This window comes from Gracilinanus agilis, chromosome 2 (assembly GCF_016433145.1).
Source record: "Gracilinanus agilis isolate LMUSP501 chromosome 2, AgileGrace, whole genome shotgun sequence".
Lineage (NCBI taxonomy): Eukaryota > Metazoa > Chordata > Mammalia > Didelphimorphia > Didelphidae > Gracilinanus > Gracilinanus agilis.
The window spans coordinates 563,317,000-563,328,006 of record NC_058131.1 but is presented as its reverse complement, the minus strand read 5'-3'; the positions used below and the strand labels follow the sequence as shown (position 1 = coordinate 563,328,006).

General features: G+C 34.9%; 1 protein-coding gene across 1 annotated transcript in view; it reads right to left on the bottom strand.

The window, feature by feature from the left end:
• Nucleotides 1–3,858: 3,858 nt before the first annotated feature.
• The window catches only part of FAM81A (family with sequence similarity 81 member A), a 79,766-nt gene continuing 72,617 nt past the window's right edge, over nucleotides 3,859–11,007 (bottom strand). Inside the window, exons 7-9 of the mRNA XM_044662382.1 lie at nucleotides 10,670–10,805; nucleotides 5,154–5,349; nucleotides 3,859–4,090 (exon numbers count right to left, since the gene is read on the bottom strand). Coding sequence (XP_044518317.1) covers nucleotides 3,966–4,090; nucleotides 5,154–5,349; nucleotides 10,670–10,805 — 457 coding nt within the window. The 3' untranslated portion in view covers nucleotides 3,859–3,965. The remainder of the gene's footprint in view (nucleotides 4,091–5,153; nucleotides 5,350–10,669; nucleotides 10,806–11,007) is intronic.

The following is an 11,007-nucleotide window of genomic DNA, read 5'->3' as shown; positions in this document are numbered from 1 at the left end:
CCAAGATTGAACCCTCCTAATTCCCAATTCAGTATTCTTCCCACTATACCAACTAGACTATAATTGACTTTTAAATACAGATTTTAAAGTTCAAAATACACTTTACATATATTGTCTCATTTGACCCTAAAAAGAGCGGGAAATCACTGAAGGTTTTTTAATAAGGGAGTGATATTGTAAGACATGTCTTGTGAAGATAATTTTGGCAAACAGAATTGGGGTTTGACAAAGGAATAGGGGAAGAATAAAAGATGATTCCGAGGCTCTGAATCTTAATGCTTGGGGTCATTTGGGTATCCTAAAAATAAAAATGGAAGTTCATAACAGAGCTGAGTTTTAAAGAGAAAGATGAAGAATTTACTACCAATTTGAGGTGTGAATTGGGACATTAATGGGGAGATGTCCGGTATGTACTTGGAAATGTAGGACCATAGTTGGAGTTGAAGATTAAGGCTAAATAAATATGAAAATCAGTGTCTGAATCCCATTATGATTTACTTCTCTCATTACTGATCCTCTATGTCTATTTCTTGCTCTTCTTCTATTTGTATCCTTCCAGGTTTCATCTTTTTGCACTATCTCTGATTTACTATTTGCCCTGATCTAATATATTTGTACATACTGAATCCAGCTTGCCCCCTAGAAATGCTTTTGCTCTTGCCTTTACTTTGGATTGCTCCTCTGCTTACAATCATTAGATAATATCTTCACTTCTAGCTTCTACAAAGTTGGCTCCACATTTTTCAAGACCCATTCCCTATTTTGTCCACTCAGCCTTGTCTCAGAGTTCCTAAATTCCCACCCCTTTCCTGTGATTATACTCTGTTTCCACTTACAGGACCAGTACTTAATGAGCACTTAGACTTTTACATTAGAGTCCCACATTAAAAGAAAAGTTAATGTTTATAAAAGAGAATCACCCATATATACTATTTGTGCTATCGTTTTACATGACACAATATGCAGCAGCATAAGGAAGCCATTTTATCAACTAAATCAATGAGGAGACATTTTATCAACTAAAAAATGTGCCTTAGGCTAAGGTGGGTTGGGGGCTTTGGAGGAGAGGGAAAGAACTTGAAATATGTAACCATGGGAAAATATTCAAAATAAAAACTTTTAAAAAATGTGCCTTGGAAATTCATTGTAAAGCCCTTATGAACCCAAAAGCTGACTATAAATAACATCTACAGAGTGGAATTTGGACTCTATAGAAGGGATTCAGTTTTTAAAATATATTATAAGAATTTTTTTTAACAAGGCAACCACACAACACAGACACTATAGTCGTATAGAGAATATGTAGAGAATTTTGTACCATTGAGTAATCCACATAGTTAGGCAGTTCAATGAACATATAGTATCTATGGAAACTAAACTTAGGTAACATCATTTCCTACTACTGCATTCTACAGAGTTAAGTCCGCACACCAAATTTAACATTTTTTATTAAAACCATACATCGAATTTACATGTGGGTTTTTTATGGCACTGTTTATTACAAATTTCTGATCAAGGAAAATGACACTGGAGATGTTTTACATTAAACTTTGGTGATAAGAATACAATATAGCTCATTACATGAAGGACCATGACATCAGAAGCACCTGAGAAATTCAGCACATAGCCGATTATCACCTGCTTTCATATAGTCACTCCTTCATTAAGAACCTAATTTGGCATTCATCACTTCTTTTAAAGAAGTTCACGGATACTGATGCTCCCTCCTCAGGAGTGTATGATAGATAAACAGCTAAAAAAGGGCAAAGCTCCCACTGCCATTCATCTATGTATAAGACTTGAAAAGGAATTGGCCTAAACAACTATAATGCCAGATATAAAATAATTTGTACTTCCAAAGAATATTGTTTTCTTTATGGTGATTATTTCTCTTTGCTCAATATATGTAAATGTAAAGATGTACCTCCCAAATGAAGCCCTAACCAACTAACCTACTTCCCCAGATGCTCAATCCCACCCCTGAATCATGGGTCCAAAGATATAAAAGAGCCAAGCTAGTAGGATCCTGGACTCCAAGATGATAGAAAGTCTTTGTCCTCTATCTGTCCAATTTATACATATTTATACATATTTACTCAAATAAACTGACAGGCTAAGATCTCACATGCCTCCATCAACTCAGAGGAGCCAGCTTCTCCCAATTACCATGTTTTTACAGAGAGGGCCCAAGTTCTCTACACTAGGATTAGTTTCTACCTCAAAAGGAAAAATGATTCCAGGATATGATAAAGGGAACTGCCTTAGCCACAGACACTTTTTTAGAGTATTTTACCAAACTAAAGAAAATATAGGTTGGTGGCCAAATGTTTGCAATTACTAATGTTATTTATCTAGTCCCAGGGGCTTTTTTATTAACCTTTGCCAAGGCAAGAAGGAACAATGTACATGTTTTAGAAGCACATTTTACAAGGGTAAACAGTAGTAGCCAGTTAAATAATTCATGTATGACTAATCTTAAAAACAAAAGGTGCTTCTTTTCCTGAGTCTTTAGAAAAAAAGAAAAAAAAAGTAACAAAATTTAAAATTATTCTATTTTTATTTTTCCTACAGATCCTCACAGTTTAGAACGGTTTTCTCAGTATAGATCTTACATCCAAAGATTTATAAGCATCTAGATTAGATTACAGCATAGGTGTTCATTTTCAATTTATAATTAAATGTAGCAATTGAAAATAATACACCTATAAAAATTCCATTCATCTGGATGAAAATATCTTGACAATGTTATAAATTCAATGCCAGCTTGAATCCCTGTCCATACAAAAGTATGAATTATTTATTTCATTAAAGAATATACAGAAGTATATTTTAACAATGATAAAATTTCTAGTACATTATATAATTTTAAAATACACATTATCTCATTTTTACATCACATTTTTGAAATATCATGCCTTCTATTTCATCAGCAAAACCTTCAGTGTACAGTGCATGACATAAAAACAAGGCACAATAATTCACTTACAATAATTATTATAATATACAAAGCATTTTTCTAGTTGTTTGATCTTCATTTTGGAAACATTTAGGAAAAGGTTTGTAAAAATTCTGAAAAATCTCCACATCGTATTGTGGTTAATGTGCAGTTCTACATAAACAGCTTACTGTGAGCCATAATTCTATTATACAGAATATGGTTCTCATCAAGCAAGCTGTAGAGAGTTGAAAAGTATTGAGATAACTCATTTTATTTTAAAGACATCTGAAATATCCAGATAATTTAAGCAATTTTTGGCTCTACATTTTCCAGAAAATTATCTTTGATTGCCTACTTTATTTTCAAGTAGATAACAATCTATGTGGCAGTTGAAAGAAATATTTTCAATCCCTTTTACTATCTGAATGTTATTCAAATAGTATTAGATTCAGAGAATGAATTGTAATTTCTTTTAATTGAAAATTCAAATTATCTTGGAAACTCCAAGTGAAGGGGAAAGAAGAATTAGAGGAAGCAAAGCAGGAAATGAACAAACAACAACAAAATCCAAATAGGGACTCAAACACTGAATTATCTCTTCTGCCTAGAGATATCTTTTGCATATCAACTGCTCTAACAAATTCATTTCAGTTTACTAACATAAACTTCCATACTGACATTTTTTAAATGATGAACAGTCTTAGCTAAAGCATAACTATGATAATTTAAAATTTTAATTCACAGAAGAAAAATACTTTAAAATGTTTAGTCTTAAAATAAATAAAAGTCTTTCAAAAACGGAACAAATTCCATAGAATTTAGATTTATAAATGAAATTAAATTGTAAAAAATGTACTTACTCTCCTTACCTAAAGATTGTCATCACAACTCAAGTTAAAAATTAAGCCCCATGACACACTGTTTGATACATGCACATCGTGCAGAGAGCAAACCGTACTGTATAAGCATTCAGGCTCCTAGCCCCGCTGATAACTCTTTCTTTACACTGTTACTGTTCCAAATCTCTTTACATGGGAGGCTCTTGTTTCTTTAGCTGATGAATTTGTTTCAGTAGCTGGTCTTTATCAATTTTCATTTTGGCTTCAAGAACTTGTCTGAGTGATCCTATGCTTTCATAGATGGCTGCAAACCCTTTATAAAGATGTAAATTTCACAAAAGTTAAAAATTTGTAAATGCTGTGTCAAGGCTAAATTCTATTTCAAAACAAAAATTTTAATTATAATGTAATCCTATTAATTACAGAAACAAGTTTAAAATGAAATTTCAATCATTTATTTAAAATTTCCTGACACTGAAAAATAACTTTTTAGGAGATGGTTAGGAAAAAATACATTAACATTCCCTGTGCTATTTCCTATTATTAATTCCTCAGTGGCATGTTTAAAATATGCTCATAAACTAATTTATGAAAGTATATAAGACTAAATATTAATAAAGTACTCCAACAAGAATTAATTATACTGTGAAATAATCGATAACAGATATTTCCTTAAGTAATTCAATTATCTAGTTGGATACTACTATAGACCAAGAAAGAAATAGTTTCTATAGAACTGTAGTACTAAGCAATTATCTAATTTATACACTGAGTACCAGTTTCTACCTTTTAAAACAGTATTAAATGTTTAGTATTTTCAACAAAGTCATTTTCTTAGCTAAAAAGCAATTTTCATTTCTGTCTGACAAAAGAAAAATAAATTAACATGTATGGAAAATTAACTCCTTCCTAAATTTGGGATAAGAGCAGCATAAGTAGCACAAGCACATCTTTGAAATATGGTGAAAGTTGTGTCTACTGCTCTAGAAGCATGAAAGACTAGATTTCCTCATACCTAAAAAGACAATTGAAGGTGTATATTATAATTTAAATTATAATAAAACCCTGCGACTTACTTATCCATTTAGATACAGATGAAACCTATACAGAAAAGCTAAATTGATAATGTAGTCATCTGGTTTCTAATGTCCTTTTACAAAGTGCGGGTAGCAGTTCACTTTGGCCAGCAAAAAGTACTTGTTTGTATGAAATTTCAAAACCATTTTATATATTAATACAGGAAACTGACTTGATATACTTCTGGTACAATAAGATGTACTTACTTTTATTACTAACCTAGTTTCTAGAAGAATGTAGAAAATGATACTATTTAAAATAAATTACTTATTTATAAACAAATATATTTTTTGCCCTACCAGCATTGACTTCTGCTTTCATTTCTTTCATCTCTTCATTCATCTGCAATTCAATTTTGCTGATTCGGACATTCATCTTTTCATCATCAGATTTTAGCCTCTGTGCATCCATATTTTTCTTTTGTATCTCTTCTATTTTATCAAGCTTTGCTGACATTTGACTGAACTTCTTCTCCATGGTCCTTTCACTAATTTCCTAGAATGGATGAAAATAATTGCACTTAATCCCTCTAGAATGAAACTGCATTCCAATACTGATATCACTTAATTACTATACAGGACAGGAACCCTGGACAATGGGCCAATTAAATTCAATACACATATTAAGTACCAACAATGTTTCAATGTGTGGTAATAGACAATGAGAACACAATCATTTAAAATAACTAAAAATGGCTGTTCTAAAAGAAAATTATTATCCAATGAAGAATAGAAGAAGAGGAAGGAAAGTGGACATATAAGACATAAGCAGACATAAGAAAGATATATGGGCAAAAATCAAACAATTAAATATATTAAGTGTCTACTGTTTTCCAGGCACTGTGCTAAGCTCCAGTAATACCAACAAGAAAAATAGTTCCTGCCCTCAAGGAGCTTACAGTACAATAAAGGAGACAACTTTCTAGCAAATCTATACAATGCAAGCTACACATAGGCTAAATAGTAATAATTAGCAGAGGGAAGGCACTAGAATTCAGAGGTGGAAGAAAGCTTCCTGAAGGAGGTGGGGTTTTAGATGGGATTTAAAGGAAACCAGAGGGGTCAGTAGCCTGAGCAGAGGAAGGAGAGCATTCCAGGCATGGGGGACAAGCAGACAGAATGCCCAGATCTAAGAAATGAAGTGTCTTGTTTGTGGAACAGGCTGGGGACCAGCATCACTGGATCAAAGAGTTATAAGGTGTAAGAAGACCAGACAGGTAGAAGGTGGCTAGATTATGAAGGGCTTTGAATGTCAAACAGAGCATTTTGACCCTGGAGATAATAGGGAGCCACTGGAGTTTACTGAATAACAGGCAGTAGTATGTTTTGGAGCTAGGCTTTAAGAAAATCACTTTAGTAGCTGAATGGAGGATAGATTGGAATGAGGAGAGACTTGAGGCAGGCAGATCTACCATCAGGTCTGAGGTGATGAGGACCTATCTACAATGATGGCACACTATCAGAAGAGAGAAGGGGACATAGTCGAGGGTATGAAAAGGTGAAATACATAGGGCTTGGCAACAGCTCCCATCTGTGGGGTGAGAGACAGTAAGGAACTAAAGATGACACCTAGGCTGTGAGCCTAAAGGACTGAGAGGATGCTGTTGCTCACTATGGCAACAGGGAAGGTTGGAGATGGGGAGGGTTTAAGTGAAAAGATACAAAGATAGGAGACACTATAAGAACATTTGAGATGCAAGAAAATCTTTTTCAACTGGAAGAGGTCAGGGAACAGAAGAAATGACAACTGAGTTAATCCTTAAAGAAGCAAAAGACTTCAAAAAATAGTGATACAAAATAAGTGCTTTCCAGGCATAAAGAAAAAGCTAGTCCCAGTGCAGGACAAGGAGAAGGAATAATGTAAGTCTTGTAAAATAAGGCCAGCACCAGAGGATGGAGGGCCTTGAAAGGTCCTCTATGGAGTTTGCAGTTTTTCCTCAGGGCATTAAGGAGCCACTGAAAGTTTCTGAATAAAAGGAGTCACCATAATTAGAGCTATGTATCAGGGCAAGTCACCTCAGCAGTTAAATGAAGAATGGATTAGAGAAGCAAAAACTGTCTGAGTCTGAAATTAGAAATGATTATGCTTAGAGATGACAGAAACTAAAAGCCTTTGTGGAAACAGACATGACAATGAGACTTGGCGCCTAATTTCATGGAGGGAGAGAGAAGGGTGGGGAGTATAAGCCCCATGGGCCCAAAGCCTAAAGAAAACAATGTGAATCTAATGCATGTCAAACTACAGACCAGTTGGATTCCAGCAGACGACCTGAAGGAAACTTGATGTCTTTTTTACTTTTTGCCTTATTTTAAGATTTGGTTCATGGGGGGCAGCTGGGTAGCTCAGTGGATTGAGAGTCAGGTCTAGAGATGGGAGGTCCTGGGTTCAAATCTGGCCTCAGACACTTCCCAGGTATGTGACCCTGGGCAAGTCACTTAACCCCCATTGCCTAGCCCTCACCACTCTTCTGCCTTGGAACCAATACACAGTATTGATTCTAAGACAGAAGGTAAGAGTTTTTTAAAAAATTAAAAAAAAAAAAGTTGGCTCAGAGAGGTCATGTCTAAGAGTCCCAAATATGCTGGCTGTGGTACAGCAAAACTAGAAGAAACCATTCACTGATGTTTTCTTCATTACTAACTCATGGTTAGTTCAGAAGCACTGAACTTGGGAAGAACAGAGACTTGTATCAAACTTTACTGACCAATTCATCTATAAATCACCAAGCTTGTATTTCAATCCACAAGTGTAGACCTGTGCCAGAAATTTATAAATATGAGCTCCATGTATTTCCAGCAGGCAAACATTTCTTTTTTCTTAGCTTAATGATAAAGAAAACAAAACACAAACTAGAAGAAAGAGAAAGGGTTGGCTAAGAAGAGGGAGGAATAGTGTAATAAATTATCATAGAATCATACAAATTACCTAGTACATAATAATACAAATAATCTACTTTTACAAATGAGATTTAGGTCTAGAGAGTTAAAGGAACTTACCCAAGTTCACTGAGGTACATGACAAAGTTGGGATTCAAACACAGGGCCTATGACTACAAATCCACTGTGCTATTCTGCCTAAGGTTAAAAATTAATAAAAATGTGTCAGCCAAAGAGTTTTGCTGCCCAATAATTTCAGAAAATGGTATGTGTAACTGGTTGATCAAGGGGGTTCCCTGATCAACTCAAGCTCTGGAATTCTGGGAAGATGGCAGCTTAGACAGAGCAAATCTTAAAACCTCTGCACCCTTACACACCGAGATAGAAAACAATGTGCTTCGAGAAAAAAGAGGACCAAATCTAATAACGGGACAGAGCAGGGGGAGCCCTACTGCAGCACAACTAAAGAGGTATGCCAAGAAAAAGGCTTGAATTCTTGAACTGTGGGTCTGAGGGTATAGAAGGGGAATCCCAGGACGCCTCCCCCACATGCTATGCAGAGTCTCCAGCAGTTCACAAATCTCAGGGCCTTGCAGGCGAGCAGGCAGGGAGTTGAACAAAGGCACTGGAGAGGTGACTGGAGGAAAAAACCAGAGAAACACAGCAAAAATGCCTGGAAGATGGTGGCTTAGAGAGAGCCAAACATCAGACTGCAAACCACTTGGCTTCCTCAGAGGGAGATAGAGAACAAAGGGTTTTAAGAAGAAAAAAAAAACAGATCAAACACAAGGACAGTGCAAGGGGACCCCACTGCTAGACAACTCAGCAAAAAAAAGCTCCTTCTTGTCCCCCTTGTTTGTCTGTTTGTTTGTTTTTCCTTCCTCTCCAGGTTTCAGCCTCAGTGCAGATTAAGCAGTAAAACTAATCCAATCAATACAGGATTAATCCCATCAATTGGACTGACAAGAAGTCTTCAGAGAGCAGAGAAAGTAACTACAAACCTCCACTGCCAGCTGGGGTAAGATCTTTCATCAAAGATCATTAAATACATCCGCTCAAACTAGAAGAACAGAAAAGGAAAAAATATGAGTAAACAACAGAAAAAGAAAAAAGAAATGACAATTGACAACTTCTTCCAAGGAAGTGAAAAGAGAACAAATGAAATAGAAGAAGAGGAAAGAAGTTCCAGCGGATTGGACACAGGCTTTGGAAGATCTCAAAATTCAACTTCAGAAACTCAAAAAGCAATCAAAAGAGGCTGAAGACAATTTGAAAAAGGAAATACATGAACTAAAACAAGAAAATAAAGTCTCAAAAGCCAGAATTGGCCAGCCTGAAAATGAAGCAAAGAAGGCAAAAGATGATCTACAAAGAAAATCAGACCAGAAGGAGAGGGATGACCAAAAAGCCAGGGAAGAAATTCAGTCTTTAAAAAATAGAATTCAGAAACACCTCATTGATTCAACCAAAGATCTGGAGAAGAGAGCTAGAAGAGAAAGTTTAAGAATTATTGGTTTACCAGAACATCATAATAAAATAAAAAGTTTAGACATTATCCTTCAAGAAATTATCAGAGACAATTGCCCTGAAATTCTCGAACAAGAAGGAAAAGTGGAAATTAAAAGAATCCACAGATCACCTCCTACATTTAATCCACAACTGACAACTTCCAGGAATATTATAGCCAAATTAAAAAACTACCAGGCCAAGGAAAAAAATATTACAAGCTGCTAAAAATTAGTCATTCAGTTATCAGGGAACCACAGTTAGTATAACACAGGATCTGGCTGCATCTACATTGAAGGACTGGAAGGCATGGAACACAATATTCAACTCAAGCTCTGAAATGTTGAACCTTTGTTTGGGACTTTGTATCTTCCTCTGGAGGGTATGAACATACACTGTGGAGGCCAGGTTTAATTTAAGGGATGAATAGGTTGGCTGTAATCTATCACAGAGGCAGACTTTTGAGGAAGGAGCTACCCATTTGTGCTAGCCTATGAAAAGTCCTTTTTCCTTTTCTTCCAAAAAGATCCTGGAAGTGTATAAGAGCTAAGAGGAAACCTACATTCCCTGGTTGGAGATGTCTGTAGAAACCTAAAATGCATCTGAGTTACATTAGAAGTTTCCTGGAATAAACTTAGGAGGAGATATAAAGAACCAAAGATAGTGATATGGGAGAGGGCAAGAAAGTAAGAGCATCCCTAAGACAGAACTAAATCCATATAAAGTCAGAGCTTAGAAATTCTTGATCACCTGCAACATCTTGGGAACTATACCAATAATAACCACTTGCTTTATTTAAACCCCTATATATGCAAAATTTGCCCTACACCAAATTTTCAAACGAGTCTGTAGAATTTTGAGCAGTTATTAGAAGTCTGGAGTACAATGACAAAAGCAAATGAGAAAAATAATGGCATTTCTAATTTTATCTCTTCCTTTTTCAAAACATAACTTCTTCAGATATATTTGATTTCAGGGCAAACAAAATTACTTAATGATAAGACTGGCCAAAACTAGCTCTCTCAGGTTAGATATCTATATAGCCCAATGCCAAAGGACATTAGTTGGTATTAGTTAGCTTAATTGCATAATGGAGATGATCAATTAGGACAATCCCAAATTAAATTTCAAAGTCCCTGAATTTATCTGATTATAGAGCCTAAATTAGTTCAAACAAATCCAAGTTCCTCTGACTCTTTAAAATGAAGAAAAAACAAAATAGACTCTATGATTTAAAAAAACTTTGTATAAAATTAAGTAAACTGTTAGTCAACTGCTTTGCATGACCAAATACACTCTATGATAAAAAAAAACTGTTTGTATAATATTAAGTAAACTGATAGTCAATTGCTTTGCATGACCAAAATAGCCCCCAATATGCATTTTTAAATGTCATTTTATTATGTAATATAAGCATAATAACAGATACCTACACTATTTTCCTTAACAACCAATGCAAGCTGATCAATCTTCTGTAAAAGTTCTTTTTCTATCCGTTCTTGTTCCTGCTGCAACCAATTCCGTGCAGACAAAATCTGGCTACTAAGTTCTTCCACTGTACCTTTAAATCTAAGAAAGGAAAATTAGTGAATCAAAAATGGAAATTTAAAATGTTTTATTCTCTCACTTAGAACTCCAAATCAAAATCAGTGTTCAATTCAACATTTATCACATAACTACTATGTATTCAGAATTATGCTAAGATATGAGGAACAGAAAAGAATAAAATATATTACTTGTTCTTAAAGTGCCAATTCAGGTGATAAAACTT